At 48.8% G+C, this 19,259-nt stretch overlaps 1 protein-coding gene across 1 annotated transcript in view; it reads right to left on the bottom strand.

Annotated features, from left to right (window-relative positions):
* ULK1 (unc-51 like autophagy activating kinase 1) overlaps positions 1-18,776 on the bottom strand; it is a gene marked incomplete at its 5' end in the record, with an annotated part of 79,505 nt that extends 60,729 nt beyond the window's left edge. The window contains 8 exon segments of the mRNA XM_084271864.1: positions 1,033-1,069; positions 1,873-1,905; positions 17,263-17,304; positions 17,394-17,486; positions 18,325-18,435; positions 18,437-18,492; positions 18,495-18,522; positions 18,723-18,776. Coding sequence (XP_084127990.1) covers positions 1,033-1,069; positions 1,873-1,905; positions 17,263-17,304; positions 17,394-17,486; positions 18,325-18,435; positions 18,437-18,492; positions 18,495-18,522; positions 18,723-18,776 — 454 coding nt within the window.
* Positions 18,777-19,259: the final 483 nt, after the last annotated feature.

Consider the following 19,259-nt stretch of genomic DNA (forward strand, 5'->3'; position numbering starts at 1 on the left):
AAACTTAGCTTTTAATCCTTCATTTTTTGCCATTTCCAGGCATCATGTACCTCACATAAGGAGCCTGAAGTATTATCCAGCTGACTAGCTCCTGATTTGAACACTGTGAACAAACTTTGTTTCACCATGACTCAGAGCCACACAAGGAATAAGATTAAAAGTTGTCTCTTCACATTTAGTAATCTTCTAGTTAGCATGCAAACCAGAAGAAAGCTCCTTTAAAGGAAAAAAAATAAATAGCCAGGCCAACAGAAAATAAGCTAAGCAGCTGTTAAACATGTTATCCTGCCTCCTCTTGGCTACTTGGTGCAGGGATATGCTAGGGTCCCATATCTACACAGCACATGGAAAAGCACCTAGGGAGACTGAAGCCAGCAGTACCACCAGGTATTCATTTGGATTGATGGCAGAGGCACACTTATGCCTCAGCACAAGGTTCTTCAAGGCACCTCAGTCAGATACCTGTGCTGTGTTCTCCAGAAGAACCCCGAAGTTCAGTCTTCATCACCCTCCCAAGACTGCTGGCTACCCTCGAGTCACCCTGGATGCACCAAGCAAGAACTGTGTTCTGTCCTAGTTGTGGGGACACCCTTAGGAGTAAGTTTGAAGTAAAATACACTCCTGGGATCTTATTTTAATCCAACCCTGCAGAACTGCGAGGCTTCAGCATGAATAGCTTTCTTCCAGTGACCAAGAAAAAGACAAACCAGGTCTCTAGCAGTGTTAAATGATGTTTAACCTAGAAGGCCACTGTAACTATAATAAATACATAATTACTGACAAGAGTCACCACTGACCTACATAGGAAAGACTGCAAGAGAAGCCTTTATTGTCATGGATTCTTGGTTTTCAAATGATTATCAAGAGAGCACCTCCTAGGAGAGGAGCAGCAATACTCTGCTTATATTGCAGAAATAAACAAACAAAAACATATATATAATACTATCCACAAACCCCAGCAACTTTAAAGAGCTACAACAGTCAGTGTTTTCTTCTGGATAGAGAGGATATTCTCCATATTGTTCTACTTACTGTGAAGATAGTCTGCCAGGTCACCACCATTACAGTACTGCAAACAGAACAGAAAGCTGGGTTAACACAAGGCAAACCAAAGATTAAAAAGAAAAACAGTAAAGTTCACAAGGATGGCAGGCTTATCATGGTACTTAAACACAATCCCACGTGTCAAAATATTTATTCAGGAGTTGACAGGGAAAACCCCATTGCTGTAGGTTCCTCTCCTGTCCCATTTCCCCCAGACATCGTGCTGCATTATGACACACCAGCATTAAGCAGCTTTTGTGCACGTGCACATCGGTGTACAGGCTCATCAGAGACAGACAAGCCAGAACAAAGCAGAAAGGTCACCACTGGAGGCACCACCAGAAAGCTGGGTGAGGAAAGCCTGGGAAAGCCACAGCTGAAAACTGAAATTCCCCACATCACGTTCCACATCATGAGGGAAAGTCAACAAGACCTCAGAGGGAAGACTGCAGAGGAAAGAAAACACTCAGAAGCTTTACAGGTGGGCTGTGCTGAGAAGATTCTGTGTATCTCTGAAGCAGGTACTACCCACTAACACCCATTTGACCTGAGGGAAGATGTTTGCCTGATTAAACTCGTGCCAGCACGACCTTCTGACAGCAGCAGCATGAAAAATCCCCCTGGCTGCAATCGTCACCCACACTGCTCCAGTCCTCACAGGCGTGTACTGCAGATTACTGCAGCTACAGCATCACAGGGGAGACTGAGCTGACAGCACTGCTTGTGTGACCAGCTGGTGTTGCCACAAGTTTGAAAGACAATCAGAAAAAAAATGAGAAAGATGGAGGGAAAGGAAGCAAAAAAAGAAGAAAGATGACACACACTCACCTCCATAACCAAGTAGACAGAGTTTGCCAGTTCCTAGGGAAAGAAAAATATAGAGAAATAAGATTTATGCACTGAAGTATTTCACATGCTCTACAACTGCTGTGCTTCTTTTTAAACAGGCAAACTCTGCTGTTATGGTTCAGACTGCAGAGAGGGTCAAAACTTATTATAGGTTAACTCCTGGAAGATGGGTTACTTTGAAGCACATCACTCCTTTCTGAGCATGCATCTGTTTAACCAAGCACATCTGTATTGTGGCTGGGGTCTTTATGTTCCTTTCTGGCTTTTAGGATTAACTCCAGCATGCAGTGCAGATGCTGGCACGCTGCTATCTTAGAGCCTTAATCATTTCCACATTTAACTTGGCCCTTTATAGCAGCCATACCCACATAAACAGCACGAGTCTGAACAGAGAGATAAGAGCAACACAAGTTTGGGACCTGCAATTCAACCCCATGGCCAAAAACTGCCAAAGTGATTCACTGTTGATTTAAAGGGAAAAAGGAGAGATCTCAGGCCAAAACCCCAACACTGGCCAACCAATGTCTCCACGTGCATTACCAGACTGCTATTACTAGATGGCTAAACCTCTCTGGATTACCCCAGGGGTCAACACCAGCAAAGTCCAGACCAAACGCTCATCTTCCTCAGTTTGCTATAGGTGCTGCTCTCTCACACTTCTTCAAATCTCGAGAGCTTATCCCCAGCCCTAGCTGATCATCTCACTGGCTCCCTGGCCTCAGAAGCAGGTACAAGGCAGTATATCCACAGTACAAGAACAGGATACCGCGGAGAAGTGCCCCACAGACACAGGGCACCACAGAGCTGCATTGGGAATTTGGGTGGCTGTGCGAGGCACATGGTGATGCCGTGGCTGCCTGGCACTTGTTTCACAGAGCTGCCAAGCCACTAGCAGAAAACAAATGTGGAAACATCTGTCCAGATGTTTCAGCCCTGAGTAGATGCAGAGGGGACTCTAAATCCTTTTGTTGGAACAAAAGTCAGATAGAAGTCAGGCTGACTACAGTGAGAGCTCATATACTAGAAGTCACAACTCATGGCTCAGTGCTGGACAAGTGCAGGCAGCAATCACCTGTGTGAGTGGAGAAGCTCTGAACACAGCAGCAGAGGAAGAGACCTCACTCCATTTCCATAGCTCCAGGGCAGCATGCCTTTACATACAGGCTGTTTAGACACCTGCCTGCCCCATTCCTCTTCCCAACCTGACTGCAATTTCAAACAGCCCCAGCATCGGCCCTACCAGCCTTTTAGCTTCCAAGCAGTCTCCACTGCTCTCAGCCCCTTTCATCTTGGTCTGCCTGCAGGACTCTACCTCCCGTCAAGCCTGTACAAAATTGACTGCTTTTGTCAAAGCCTGGAGTCCTCAGCACCTCCCACCATCTCTCTTGCAGTCCTCTTTTAACCTCACAACATGAAATCTGAGTTTCGAGATGCTTGCTGAAAGACTGGTTGGAGGAAGAGGGGAGGAAGTGGAGTTGCCTGTGATTTGAGGCTCAAGCTACAGCTGCACACAGCAAGGTCCACCTTCCCTGGAGGGACACAAGGCGCCCACGGGGCACTCAGCAGCCTCACTCATACGGCTCCTCTGCTTTGAGCATTCACCAGACTCCAGGGCTGTCTGACCCCAGCCCTCACAGACATCCTCACTGCCAAGCCCAGCTGAGCTTTTCGAAGCCCCTTTCTTTGTCCAAAAAAAGCAGTTTTCTTACTTCCAGGCAACATTTGTTGCATTTCCCTGCACAACAAGTACTGCTTTAAACAGGCCTCTCCAGCCTCTGCATTTAAAAGCTGCACAGGTTAGGCCACCCACTTCCACACAGGCCTCGGACAAAGCGGGAAAGCAGTGTGTGGTTAAAAGCACCACCCAGGGAAGCAGCACAAGAAGAACCCTCCAGTATGATCACAAGAAAATTTCCAGAAGCATTCAAAGCCCACCAGGCCCTGCTCTGGCCTTAGCAGGAACAGTGGGAAGTCAAGGTCTGGGAAAGGCCTCTCACCTCTCCAGGAACATACCAGGAGATACAAGGACACCCCAAAAACCTGTTCAGGAAAGGGCTGCGGGGCAGCACACCAGGGAACTCACTACAGGGCAGCTGCTGGGCAGGGAGGAAGCTCTGAAGGGGGTTTTGCAGCCCACACTGAGTTCATCACTGCCACAGCAATGTTTCTCAGAGAGGCTTGTTATTTAAGCACGCTGTGATCCCTGCAGATGAGTACCCCTCCACTGTAACATGTGTAGTGCCAGCAGGGTTTGGGGGGAAAGCTTAAGATATTATAAAAAATGGAGAGGAAGTTCAGCTTACACAAACCAAGTCCAGAAGGTATTTGTAATAAGTTATTAGCCAATAGCCAATGCACACTGTACAGTTTGGGTTTTTCCACTCCATGTTATTTAAAGACTCTGCAAACAAACATCATCAAGCAAGTCATTGATTTTTGGCAGCCAGCGTGTACAGTGACCAGGGTTAAATAAGGACCTACACAGGCAAGTGGGATGCTCTGCTTGACTTCCCCAGCAACAAAGTGACCTTGGCGGTTGGTGGCTTTATCCCACCAACACAGGGTGAAGAGATAAGACAGCAATGCCTGTGAGGCTCCTAGGAGAAAAGTCAGTGACTCTCCCAGCCATTCCCAGGCCCAGGCTCCCTCTAAACAGCCAGGCCATACCGGGAAGCACCCTTCACCCTGCCACATGCACACCCACTGCCGCAGCACATTTGGCGAGTGTATTTTCAGAACACAGGCGTCTGCAGCAGGGATGGCACAACTTCCACATTTGCAACTTCAGCATTTCAAGACCCACTTACCAGAAAGAGATCTGGAGGGATTTGGCCACCAAACCCAAACAGTTATTTCAGGAAGGGCCCGGGAAACAAGCTGCTCGTGTTTGGAAAAAGCCTTCAGCCAGTAGCTTACTGTGGCTACAGCGGATACAGCTGTCTGAAGAGAACTCTGGTTTCTAAAATGGGCTGATGAATTTTTCTCAAGCTGATTCAGCAGCAAAGCTATTTCTTTTCCATTTTTATCCTTCCACAGCATTTATGATTTTTTCATTAACAAAACAAGGAAGAAATACTGCAAGCCAAACTTTGCAGGCTACCAATCTCTCCGAAAAAGAAATAAAATGCCCAACCCACTCATTTCCACATCAGTAACAAGAACGGTATTACAGTTTGTTGCATTTCTGCAGAGGCTTATGTCCAAGAAGTGCTACAAATAATTTACTCTGGACCTCTTACTCACATGTGCCAGCCTGTGCAGCCAAGGCTAATCCCATCACTAAACAAGCTCAACGAAAGGAGCAGCACAGAGGCAACCCCCCAACTTTTCCTCTCATCACAGAGCACAGCAGTACCCTGACCATGTTCTGCAACTCCAAAAGGCCTCTGCCAAAGACGTTAAGCTGATAATTAATCAGTCTGGATCACTGCCTGACTCGTAGTTCTTGCAGGAGAGGCCCCAGCAATGAAGTTACTGTTTAATTGAGTGTAAAAATAGGCAACAGCCTCAACTGTCTACAAATAATACACATCTGCTGACAGGAGACAAAGAAATGAAGAAACTTCCTTTAGCAGCACAGCTTAAATCACCCCAGAACAGTGCTGTGTTAAAATCCCTCCCTGGGACACTGGGAGGGATGGCATCATGGATATCAAGACCCAGCAGTCCTGTCTCCCTTTAAATTTTCTCTCCACCCATACTGGAAGGTGGCATGATCCTCTTCTTGGAAAGTGTGTGTTTAGGTGTGTCCAAAGGGAAATGTCTGGGTGTACCCACCGTTAGTCATCCTCCCACCACAACTCAAACAGTCTGCGAGAGGAAACTTCCTCAGCGAAATCCTCCTCTGCCCCCAGCCCAGCACCCAGCCTGCCTCCCAGCTTAGAAAGATGGTTAGGAAGGGAAAAAAAAATGCTGAAGTTTAATTACACAACACTCCAAACCCACTCTCAGCAATGCAGTGTTCTCACCAATCCGTGCAGGACCAGTGTTGTAACAGGCACCAGGGTAAAGCCAGCAAAGAATGGCTTCCACCCCACACAAACCCTCTTTTTTTAAGAGGGGTGCTGGAAGCAGAAGGAGCACTTGGAGATGACCACGGCTCTGCTGTGATGCCTGTGCTGAGCGCTGCATGGCTGACATGGATCCTACTGCCCACAGGAGAGGAGCTGCACAGACTCAAGGCCTCAGAACTGGTTTTGTCTCTCCTGAAGAGCAGCATACCACCACCTGTTTGTTGGCCTCCCTCCAACGGCAGAGGTTCCTGTTCTGTACCTCTCGGAAGATACCGGCTGCACTACTCACCACCACCTCTCAAACTGCACCAGGAGCAGCTGCCAAGCAGAGATAATCGCCACACACATCTCTGGGAAGGGGGGTAGGACCCATCACTTGTACCAACACAACAGACGCATAATACAAACTGGGCTCTGACAGTGGAAGATAGACTCGACACCAAGTGGAAGGTAAGCTTTTCCATTCCATTTCCCTTCCAGCTGCTGCAGCAGAACCGCAGCAGAACATGTCCTCCTGTTTCACCAGTAGGATGTCATAGACCCAGCACCCTTCTGGCCTCAGGGCTCTACTCATTGCTCCTCTGACAGCAGCACTGGGCCAGGAACATAGGCTGTAATACACATAATTGTGCTTTAGAGAAACCAACTTGTAGGCCAACGGCACCTGAAATGCCTCAGGCTAAGGCAAGGGCTCCCAAGCTGGCTGGGCTCAGGCACCTGAGCCCACCGCTCTCAAGAGAGGGAAGAAATTTTTCAAACAGTAAAAATCTCTTCACTGAATCACCAGGTTAGAAAAGACCTTTAAGATCAAGTCCAACCGTTCCCCTCCTATGCTAAACCATACCCCTAAGTACCTCATCTACCCTTTTTTTAAGCACATCCAGGGTCAGTGACTCAGCCCCTCCCTGGGCAGCCTGTTCCAGGCCCTGACAACTCTTTCGGTAAAAAAATCTTTTTCTAATATCTAATCTGACCCTGCCCTGGGGCAGCTTTGTGCCATTGCCCCTCGTCCCATCTCCTGTCCCCTGGCTGCAGAGACCATCTCTCACCTCTCTGCACCCTCCTGGCAGGGCAGGGGAGGTGGGGAGAAGGTCTCCCCTCAGCCTCCTCTTCTCCAGACTGAACACCCCCAGCTCCCTCAGCTGGTCCTCAGAGGATTTGCCCTCCAGCCCCTTCCCCACCCTGGTTGCCCTTCTCTGCACTCGCTCCAGGACCTCCATGTCCTTCTGATGGTGAGGAGCCCAGAACTGGACCCAGCACTCGAGGTGCAGCCTCACCAGTGCTGAGTACAGGAGCTTCCTATGATTTCACTCTGGCTCACAGCTTGGCTTGAGCCAGCTAACCCTTAAAGTGGGAAAGGAAAGCTGTCAGGCTATGCAAGGATTATCTCTTGATACAACTACTTGAACGGAAGCAAGATAAGAGACAACAGTAATATCACTTTGAATTGTGGGAGCACCTACCAGTGCTCACCCATTGGAAAACAGATCTAAAGCAAACAGCAAGAAGATATTCGTCACGTCCCTCTTGACCACACAGAAAGAAAAACATGTTTCAGGGCCTATTGTATTTCTCTGTTCTCTAGTCTTGGTCATACTCTTCACTTCTTCTGAACCTTACCAAGAGGGAACTTGGGAACATTTCAAGCTGTTTCCCAATTCGGGAGACAATAGTTACCTCAGATGAAGGAAGAAAAGGAAGAAAGAAGAGGAGAGTACTCGTTCACTGTGATATAATTATCTCTCTGCAGACATACAATACCACAAAAAGTTTTTCAAACCCAAACACAGCTTCACTGCCAGACAAAAGCGTGTTTTAGGACAGACTTTTTGGATTCAAGTCACACAGTGAGATAGATGCTGCTCCAAGAGAGTCAGCACATTATAAGGAACAATCAGCCACTTTCCTCTTGTGCATGGGCTCAGTGGTAAGTCTTGGGCTACAGCAACAGTCACACATGAGTACAGTCCAGGAGACAACATGCAAACAAGTACCATCATCCAACAGTCTACTCAATATCTTTGCCCATTTTGGCACATCCAGGTCCAGCAATAAAACCTGCTGCTACTGTCTGGAAAGTGTTATTACCACAGTCAGCAGATCTTTGACTCCCCAAAGGAATGAGGGCTTCTAATTCCTTCAAGTAGATCCCAGGGAATAAACCCTAGAAGCAACACCCAGAGAGGCCCACAGACTTCTGCATTCACTCTTGACTGTGCTTAGCTTCCTACAGACTTCTCAACTTGTCCCAAGATGCAGAGCCCCAACAGAGGCACAGGGCAAGCAGGGAGGCCCTGCAGCCCAGAAATGGCTTATGGCTGGCCTTGCAGCAGTCAGGCTTCTGCAGGAGCAGAAGATCAATGACACCAACCACCAGTGTTAGCCCATTCCAGGCCCTACGGCCTTCCCTGCTTATAAAACAGATGAGTTCTTTAAGGACAGGTTGCACTTCAGGGCTGATTAAAAACAGGAGGAAAGCTATCCTCTGGCTTTACATGGGCTTCAGAAGGAAGGGAGGAAAAGGACTTCCCATCCCCCTGGCAACAGTCCATAAGTCTGACTGCATGACATTAAAAAACAAGACATGTCTGCGGAGCTATTGTTCGCCCAGAATTAATCCCACCACAAACAAATGGTAGGACAGCTGGTAAGACAGCTCCATCTTCAAGTGACCTGAAGAAACTTCACCACTGCTTCCACGGGACACAAGCTTCCAGCAGCTTCCTTCAAACCAGCCCCACATCTCCTCCTCTCCACCTGTACCTGCAGCAGTGGCAGGCCACCCATCACGGCCCCGCTGACCAGGCTTCACAGGGGCTCACTGCAGGCCTCGATCAAAGCCCTGTGATTCAACATGCTCACTAGGTGACTGATGGCGCCAGTGCTTGCAGAGAGCACAAACAGGAAAACATGAATCTCCTTTGGAGGCAGACCAGGCCTCTGCAGAGCAACACACTACGGCAAGTCAAAGCTGAGAGCTGCATCTGAGCCTAACCACAGAAACCAAAATACAGGATTAATGTCATACCAAGAGTACAAAGTAGCAGGTTTCACAGGTCACAGAGCTTCAAGGTGAGACCATAAACGATGCACTAGAGCAAAGTGAAGACTCATCCTGCTGGGACACTGAAAAGCAGTCATGCCTATGGCAGTAGTAGTTACCAGTTGGTCTGGGGTAACACCTACCCCAGTTTGTGCACCAAGCTCTCTGGCTCTCAGGGAGGCATTGCAGCCCGAGTACCTGCAGCACCGGTCACATCTGTGATGAGAGATCACAGAGGGAAAAAAGCACCAGAATCCTGAAAAGCTTGGACTTTCTGACAAGGAGCAGAAAGATAGAGTTAACCCTTTGCAAAAACGCAGAAAAATATATCGCTCCTTTTTGCAAGCAGTAATCCATTACGTTAACCCTATCATGAGAGGAGGCTTCAGAGTCCTAAAAGCAGTGATAAAAATACTGAGGACCCATTTTCCTTTCCTATATTTATTTCTCATCTCCCTCCTGTATTACTGCCATATTAGAAACCAAACATTTAAGGTTGAATTCCCCATTACTTTAAGCTCAGTCACATGTACTGGAGTGAAATCCTTACATACCATAAAATCACATTCTATGAGCCTACCCAAGGAGCTGGCGCAGTGGGGGGAGTGCCATGGGTTGAGGCAGACAATAAGGCAGGCTACACAACTGGACCTTTCAGTTTTGAGCACACAGGCGTATATACTTACTGAGTGACACTCGACTACAAGCAAAGCCACTCAGTCTAGAAACTTGATTTTAGGCCTGGTTAATGCAGCTTTACTAATAAAGCTGGGAAAAGCTTGGTTTTCTAAAGGTACATCCCAAACAATCTGATACCCTGCAGGAAGCCAGAGGCCCAACCCCAACGGGGTTTTCTACAGCAGCTGCACAACTGATGGGCCTTTTCACAAGCCTTCCCTTTTACATCCACTTATTTCCTACTTCATTTACCAGATTCAAGAACACAAACACACACTGTCATGGAACAACAGCATTATAATGGCTTTAAAGAAAAAGGCATTGGTTTTCTTTCAAATAAAAGCAGTCTTTAATTGAAAGCCAAGCATGGGATGCCAGAATAACAAGGGCTTGAAGCTGCAGCACTAAAAAAAATTATGAAAACTATGTTTTGACAGACTTTAATGCTAGTTTACAATTGCTAACTAGATGAAAAAAAGATCAGAGAAAAAGGCTTGGAAGATACAGTTGCTCAAGAGCCCAGCTGTGTGCACAGTGATGACACGCAGCACGCACGGGCAGCCTGCGGCCTTGCTGCTCCAAGCCCACCCAGCAGCCTGGCAGGGCCGTGCCTCTGCCCCCTCCACCACCCATCCACCCTCTGCTGAGCCTGTGGGCAGCCCCCAGCACACTTTGAGCTGGTGGGGGGGCACCATCCCTTCCTGGAGATGTAAGATGCTTTGCTAGTGGCTGGGAATTCTTGGGTTTTGTTGGTAGCACACAACATAAAAATGTGTTCCAAATGTAGATGCACATCTGGGCAGAGTCTATTGCTAATGCCTCTTTTTCTCTCTACATGAGGGAGCCTGCTTTGGCAGGGGGGTTGGACCCGATGATCTCTCGAGGTCCCTTCCAACCCCTACAATTCTGTGATTCTGTGATCTCTAGTGACTTAAAATTTGGCATCTTTCATTGCCCCCACTGGAACCGCACTGTCTGGCTGATCTCTAGTATGCCAGCTCAGCTGACCTAATTCCTCCTGTTATTCTGATGCTAGGAGACAAGCCAGGTGCTCCTACAGCCAGACAGAACATTACTGCCCTAAGCAACCAGTGATGCAGAATTTCATTCACTGCTATCAGCTGCCCTTGAAGCAACCTTGCCTCACAAAGAAACACAGCTTTCAGGGCCTCACTTGGCATTTTGAGAGCATTTCTGTATTTTGATGGCGATATATCAAGGCCTGTACATCATAAAGCAGAAGATAACACATGGTTAAAACACCTTTTGTTTGCTCTACACCAAGCACAAAAGAGGCTCAGAAGCTACCTGGTGGCAGGGATCTTCCCTGGATTCTGCTGTAGATGTTTATTATTAATTTCTCAGAGAGGAACGGTAACATCTGAAGACAATTAAGATGGCTTCTCTTAAGTGAAGTACCTTTAGGTCACTGCCTTGGGAGACCACATCACTCACATTCCCTTTCCATCCAGTTTCCCATCTATTATTGCTACATGAACATGAGTAACAGAAAACTGAACAAAAGAGAAATATCCAACCAACAAAAACAAACAAAAAACCTGCATACTCATTTTGAAAATAAACCTATTTTCTCCTTGAGTCTGCAGATCAGAGACCACCAGCTCTGCTGACCACCCCTACGCTTAGCTTCTCACTTCCCACGGCATCTCAGTGCATGCTGTGGGACAAAGGCAGCCTGCCTCACGGAAGACACACGTCCGCTTCAAAGGACCAGAGATTCTCCAGGAGCTTCCCCAGAGCAAAACCACCACCAGCCCAATGCTTGCTGGTCTGCCTGCTGTGAAACTGCTCTTCAGTTGGTATCAACAGGTGAGAAGGCAGGGAGTGCAGAACAGGGAGAGGAAATTCCCTACTCATGCTCAAGTACTGAGAGAGCCTTTGAAACACAAGAGTTTCACTGAGTTTTACAGGTTAGGGTCAAGTCCAGTCTGGTCACACCATTTCATCTTTTCATTGGGCTTTGGTTGGACCTATAAACATTTGAAAGAAATTCAAATAGTGGTTCTCCACCTGAATTCAATCCCACCCAGTCACTGATAAGGAATAAGGAGTCACCTCTTTCCATCCATCTTCCACCTCCTCCCTTTGCCTGCTCTAACCACATGCACTCAATCACCACAAGGATTTAAACAATGGAAATGTTGATAATGGAACATTCCTGATGGAGCTTCACAAAAAGCAGCATGTACAGTACCTCAGCCGTTAACCAGAGCTTTGGCTGGCAAACTGCGAACGCAACAGCCTACCAGTTTCCGATTACTCTTGGGAAACATCCCTTAATCTGTCATTATAGTCTGAGTAATGCCACCTTCCACAGGAGCTTTAGAGGCTATTAACTTCCACGTCGACAGCTCTTCCGTGACACCTTAATCATGTGAGAGGAACACAGGTACGTGCTTCACACACAGGGTGAGTAAAAGAGTGATTACAAATTTCAGCAATGCAACTAGACCACTCCCTCTAAAAAAAGCCCATGACTCCTCTGAGGCCTATGTTTAGTGGTCACCATTTGCTAGATGTTTGCAACCTGCACAGTGGGGTACTCAGCTAGTGAAGCTAACGCTAAATAGAAGTTCAAGACTATAAAATCCTCCGCTCTCCATAGTCATTTTGATCCACTAAACTCTCGAGCCTCATCCTACAAAACTACTGGCAGAGGGTAGTTGGGTTTTCAGTCCTTTCTGGCTTCTAGCTCAAAGTTAAGGCAGATCCCATCTTCAGTAACAGAGTGATTCCCTTCAACAGATGCGAGGATGCTGACAGAGCAGGACAGCAGACACCCTATTCTTGCCCGCTGCATGAACAGAAAGAGGATTGCTTGGCAGTTCAGAGAAGCCTGCACTTTACACCCACTCACTGGGCAGCTTTCCAGCCTCGCTGGGGTATGGAATTAAACCAGGATTTAAGCAGACAGGCAGCCTGACCTCAGGAGCGCGATCGCCCAGATACAGAGTGTCGCCTTAGTCATCCCAAGTGTCACAGCAGCACTCTGTCTCCCTGGACAGGGCACCCAAACAGTGATGCCCGAGGAACAGAAGATCCTGCGTGAGGTGGCACAGTGATGGGGTGACACTGCAGCAACACTGATTCATCCCACATCACACTCATCAGCAGAGCACTGCAGCGGGAGCGAGCGGCGCTGGAGGGCACACCAAAGGACACTGCCATACACCGAGCTACACAGGTCCTGGGGGACAGCAGCAGGCACGTACAGGAGATGTGGACTAGCTGCTAAAAGCTCTGTCAGAAGAGGCAGATGGTGCAGACAGCACAACAGAACATCACAGCCCAACAGCCCTGATCCTATCGATCACAAGGACTTTCTATACAGCAGCAATGAGAACCAAGTAATAAGAGGCTTGTTCTAAGATCAGCCCAGGGTGACTGATTGTTACACTGGGAAGTATTTGTTCTGCAAAAAACTGTACTGCAAGGACTCTGTGTTCTGTGTCTCCAGAAGCTCCAGGTGATAGAGTCACCCCAGCAGAAGTATTTTTGGTGTGTACTGCACCCATGAGCATTACTCTCAGCTCATCCTGAGCTGATGAGAACAATAAGCCAACTTGACAGAAAATTACAGAAAAGAGACCCTCGGGTAACCTAGGCTAACCCAGAAACCCAGCAGCACAGTGCCCTATGTGATGTTAACAGCTGGGTTTCTCCAACCAGCCCTTCCAAGCCATGCAAAAAATAGGAAAAAAAAAACCCAAAACACCCAGTGCCCACACAAGTAAGAGTCATAGCCAGGCTGCTTTAAGCAGCAAGCTTGGATCATAGCACACAGCTAGAGAAAACGTGCCAGTAAAATAATTCTTCTTCCTATTTCATGCAGGAAAATGCTTTTCTAGCATCCAAATCATGACTTATGTCCAGGAACAGCAGATTTTCTACCCTAGCACCAATACAACCACATGTGAGATCTTCAGTTGATAGGTACACAACCAACCTTCCTGGGGCATCTGGCACAGCACACGGAAGGAAACACACCCAGGACCTCCCATTGCCCTAAAGATCACCACTACACATAAGAACCTACTTCTTACTAGTGCTGGAAGGAGCTGCCTAGCACACAGTGCTGCCAGCATCTGACAAGCTCAAGGGATACCTTCCTACTACCAGAGCACATTAGGTAATTGAGTGGTCTCTGGTCAGAGATTCAGATTCCATGTCCTGAGTCACAAAAGAAACCAAAGTAAGTCCGAAGTCCCACCAGGCCACGTCCTGCTAAGCTTTCAGAGTCAACATGAAGAGCTGAGCTGATCCTCAAAGTTTTGGAAATCTGTTTTCTACAACACCTCGTTTCCAGACCAACTCATTTCCATTTCCAAGCAGGAAACAGCATTTGTATCCTTGTTATCACTAATTTCCACCTTCTGGAACAAGAGCTTATTTGGCTGTCTTCAAACAGAGTGAAAAGGCTTCTGGTACCCAGATGTCCTCTAGACTGCTATACCCCCTTCGACTGCTGCAGTCTGCAGACCCCAACTCCAGCCCCCCTGCAAGCCAGCTGAGGAGTCAGGGACAGCTCAGCAGCAGCTAACACACTCCACGTATGGAGGAACAGAGGTTTTATTTCATGCCAAACATGTCCTGTGCCCAGGAAAGATCCACACCACAACCCCACATGGGCACTAACTCGACAGAGCTTTTAGAAAGGCAATACAATACAATTTATCCTCTTTGTGAGCAGGGGTTCTTGCATTAGGCTCCTAGGCTATTCACAGCACCTCTCATTAATACATGAGCACATAATAATGGGAATATGCATATTTCATTTGGCGAACCATTCTCATGTAATGCTGCTGCTCTTCAGACTCCAGCAAAGGCTTCTATAAAAGTCCAGATACTGCACTTTTGTGCATTAAACATTCACCAGTATCATTTATTCTTAGGAAGCTGCTTCTTTTGTCATTATTTATGAACCAGTATCACGAAGGTCTGTGAAGTGAGAAGGAACACAGCAGTTTTCCCGGATTTGAAGGATAAAATAAGCATGCCAGGGTGAGAGTTACTGTCAGTACTAAGTGTCAGCACTGCAAGTGTCTGTCTGGGGCAAATCTGGCTCTACATCACAACTCTTGAGTTGTATGAGGCCTGGTTAGCATCAGCTTTTAGCCAGGAAAAGGCAAATGAAAGCATCACTGAGCGTAATCGCTCGCTTACAGCCGCTGTGGTTTCAGCAACCATTTCCTTGTGTGCAAGGAACACACGAGTAAAAGTTAAAGCCACTGCTGAGAGGAAGGGATGGCAAGAACACAACAAACAAAGATGCAGAGCAACATGCAGATCCACAGGAACTCTGTGTTCCTCTATGATGTAGTAACACAAGAACAAACCTCTTTGCTTTTAGAAAGCCCAAGAGTAAGGGCTCCATTAACTGCAACTATGATATTTCAGGGGTAAATATCCATCCAGCTATGAATGAAGCAGTCAATTCATGTACTGCAGGAACTAGGTGAGGATGAAGCAGTCTTTTCTGCACAGTAAGGAAAGGTGGATAGAGGCCAGCCTTCCCCAAATCTGCACTTTTACCTGTGCAGGGAATTTACTCTCGCAGAACTCCTACGCAGACACAGAGCAAACACTCAGGCACATCACACACAGCCTAGCCAGGTAGACTGCATCCATGTCCACTGACCCATCACCTCTCACCAGAGGAGACTCCACACCCTGGCAGCACTATAAAAGCACCAGTTCCACTTAAGTAATTTCATTTTTGTCCAAGAAATCAGATTACCCTGCTCACACAACCAGTCTCCAAAGCTGGTAGCTACATATCTAGCTGGTCATGCCTTCAGCCCAGGACCATTCTCAGGTTCCTGTCTTGTCCTGTCTTACACAGCCTGTATCTCACCAGGCCACACTGCTATCCACAGAATTTAATTCATTTGCCATCACACGTAGAGAAAAATGCGTTGCTAGAGCTGTAACAGTGGTGAAGTCACTCTGAGCTGCTTCCTGCTGGGTGGTAACTTGAAGCAGGACAAAGCACAGAACACAAGCAAAGGTTTTGCAAGACCTGCAATAAGCAAATCCAGGAGAATAATGCTCCATACAAATGCAAACTACAGAGAGAGAACTGGAGCAGCCACTCCTCCCTCACCTGCAGAGTCAGGAAATAACCTCAGAAGGCACAGAGAATGAAAACACAGACCTGATGCCCCGAGTGGCCTGTGACCAGAGCAAACTTGCCCAGCTCCCCGAGCTCCTCTGCGGCACACGCCAGGCCGATGGCAGTCGCTGCTCTGCAAGACCTGATCCAAAACGTGGCCCAGCAGCAACGCAGAGCCGGCCTCTGACCCAAAGGGTATTTCCAAGAAGCAATCACAGAATCATAGGGGTTGGAAGGGACCTCGAGGGATCATCAGGTCCGGCCCCTCTGTCAAAGCAGGTCCCGAGCTCATGTTGCTCCCAGCAGCCCTGCCTGCCTCCCAGATCATCCTCAAGTGCCCACAGCCACCTCTTGGCAAGACACCGCCAGGCACCAAGCACTATCCGAGGAGCTGGCTCCCCGCAGCACCCCGCTGTAACCCCCCTGCTCTGATGGAGGGGGACACGGTGGGTGACACAGCCCAGGGGGCCGCAGGGCTGGGGTGACACAGGCAGACTACAGCACCCAGAAGGCATTGCAAATAGGCTGTACCAACCGGCTGGGACTCGCGCTCGGGCTGACGCGGAGGCCACCGGAGCCAATCCAGGGGAGAAGGAGGAATGTCAACAAACACGGGCGGCCTGGGGGACACGTGATAGGAGGGACAAGGCAGGCAGCCCCAGATAAGCCACCCCAGGGCCACCCGGGGGTCCGGCAGAGCCAGCAGTCACGCAGCCATCACTCACAGATATCAGACCTCGGGGCAGCACAGGCTGCGCCCACACAACACACACCAGCCCCTCCATCCAGGAACAGCAGGTTCCATTTTAGGCTTTTAGATCCTGTGGCATTTTGTTCTAACAAAGCATCACCAACATCCAAGGAAACTCACCCTGTGACCCAGCAGGATTTTTTTAAACTAAAAATTCAAAAGGGGAAAATAAAAACAAGCCATTGGATAACTTGTGTTCCAGTGTGGATCAGTTTTAACCCCTTAGATTAGACCTTCAGGGCTGGTTTTGAAGGAAAAAGCAGCTGTGGGAAACCACAATAATCTAAAAACGTCTGCTGCAATTTTTAACACTTAGTGTTTGCCACAGGGACAACACAAAAATGCAAATAAAAATCCCCTGGAACTGAAGACAATCATATGGCACAAAGTCATGCTCACACTATTTTTACATTGCCTAGGAAAAAGTTTTCTTAGGGAAGGTATCCAGACCAAAGAAATTAAATTAAATAAAAGCTAGGCATGCTGAGAATAACTAGTGTCATTTTATTTCTAACATTTTGAGAACTTGTGATCTCCCGACAATTGCCACGTGCTGCATTTCACTGCGTAACATCCTGGGACATGGAGCTCCCACCTCAACTCCCAATTAATACAGAACCTACTCTTTCCTTAACTTATCAGAAGAGATTCCTCCCCCAATAAGTACATCTGATTATAAACATCTGTTAAAAATTAAAATCCCACAGGCTCCATTCAATCTCTCCCAAATGCCATAATTGAATGTATTTACCTGGAAGTCATACAAGGCAACGATGTTTTCATGTTTCAGTTCCTAGAAAAAGTGAAACAGAGACCATAAGCTAGGAGCAACAAAGGACAAACAGAACAAAGGCTGAAGAAAACAAGTCAGTCTGCCTTTACCTTCAGTATCTTTATTTCCTTGCCCAGCAGAGTCTGAGATTTTGCAAGGTTTTTCTTGTTAATGCATTTCACAGCTACTTCCAGCTCAGGTTTCTGAAAGAGTGCATATGTAATTCAATAATAAATGTAAATTTCCCCATCAATTTACATTAGGATAAGCAGCCTCCCAACAGATTACAATTAGTCCTGAAAGAAGCATCTTGCAGCACTGGCAAAGGCCTCTTAACTTTCTATCCTAATGCCTATCCCTTACTTGTTCAGACTTGCCCTCTCCCGAATTATGCCTGTCAGCCCCAGGAGAAAAGCCCAAGGTTTGGGGTTTTGGTTGCTACTTTATAGGATGATTATCCTCTTATTTAATCACTAGAAATAAACTCACTGTGGGAGCTATGGCTTATCCCAATCCCTAAGGATGGAAAATCCACTGCCGGATTGGTTTCTTTTTATTTACCAGCAAGAGATTTCCCCTCCTCTTGGAAAATTTAACTGGAGGAGGGCAAAACTTCATAGAGATACACACAAAAAACCCCAAACCCAACGCCAAACCCAACCCAAGAGCCCTCTAAGCACCCCACAGACAGCACGGGGGGGATTTTAGTCTTGCTGTTTTCAAGGTGAAGGCCAGTGCTGGCGAGCAGGGGGCTGCCAGCCAACAGCCCGCTCTGCCCAGCCGCAAGGTGAGGCCACCTGCCCGGGTCCCGCTGGGATACAGGCCATCCCCTCGAAGAAACTCCAGAAAAATAACAATAGCGACTACAAATAAACACGTCTGCCATCAGCAGAGCTGCCCCAGAGCACCGGGGATGATGCCCGGGCTAAGAATAGCGCAGCAGGGACGGGGCGAGGGGGATGCGGTGTCCCAGCTCGGCGCGGAGAGATAAATAAATAGAAAGCGGGGGGGGGGAGGGAATAGAAGAAAAAGATTATTCACCTCTTTGTGCCTGCCTTTAAAGACGACGGCGAAGGCTCCGTGCCCGATCAGGTCCTTCCTGCTGAACTCAAACTTTCCCACCGTCTCCATGGCGCTGCGCCGGGGGGTCCCCCGGAGCCGGCGGGGAGACTGCGGCCGGGACGGCTTCAGAGCTGCAAAGGGACGGCAGGCGGAGGATGGCGGGGATGAAGGAGCTCGCTTCAAATTAAATTAAACCTCTCCCAAGCCAAACGCAACGGGGCACCCCCCTTCCTCCCCCCACACACACACACACACCCCGCCGCCCCCCGAGGAGCGGTCAGCAGCCGGAGACCCGCTGGCGGGGGGAGCCTCTCTCCTGCCAGCCCCCCCCACCACCACCCTCCCCGGCAGCTCAGCGCCGGGATCGTCTCCCCCACCTCGCCCTCGTCCATGGGCTGCCTCTTCCTGCAGAACGGCCGGGCGCTGGTCATTGTTAGAGGCCGGTGAGAAGTTGGCTGCTCAGCAGCGGGCCTTCCCCATCTCTTCCTCAGGACAGACCGGCGCGGCTCTTCCAGCGGCCGCCTCAGGCGGGGCTCCCCATGCCGAGCCCCGGCCCTCCCCGCCTCGCAGGCGCGGCTTCACGGAGAGTCCACCTTAAGCGCGATCCACCTTAACGCCCAGTCCACCTTACGGCAGCCGGTCCACCTTAAGCGCGAGTCCACCTTAAAGGGCCGCCCGCGTCCCTCGACTCCTTGTACGCAGCGGGGCCGGGGTTACCCCGCGGGTCCTGCCGTACAGCCCGGGCTTCGCCACCCGGCCGGGCCTCGTCACCGCCCGTGCCCAGACAAAGCTCTGCGGAGCGCGGCGCGGGCGGCAGGAGAGTGCCGGCCCCAGCGGCCGCGGCGCAAGCGCGATGCGCGGCAGCGGGGGAGGCAGGCGCGGAGGCAGCGGCGGCCACCTGAGGCGGCGGGGGC

The sequence above is a fragment of the Gallinula chloropus genome (assembly GCF_964237585.1).
Source record: "Gallinula chloropus genome assembly, chromosome: 17".
In the NCBI taxonomy this organism is placed as follows: domain Eukaryota; kingdom Metazoa; phylum Chordata; class Aves; order Gruiformes; family Rallidae; genus Gallinula; species Gallinula chloropus.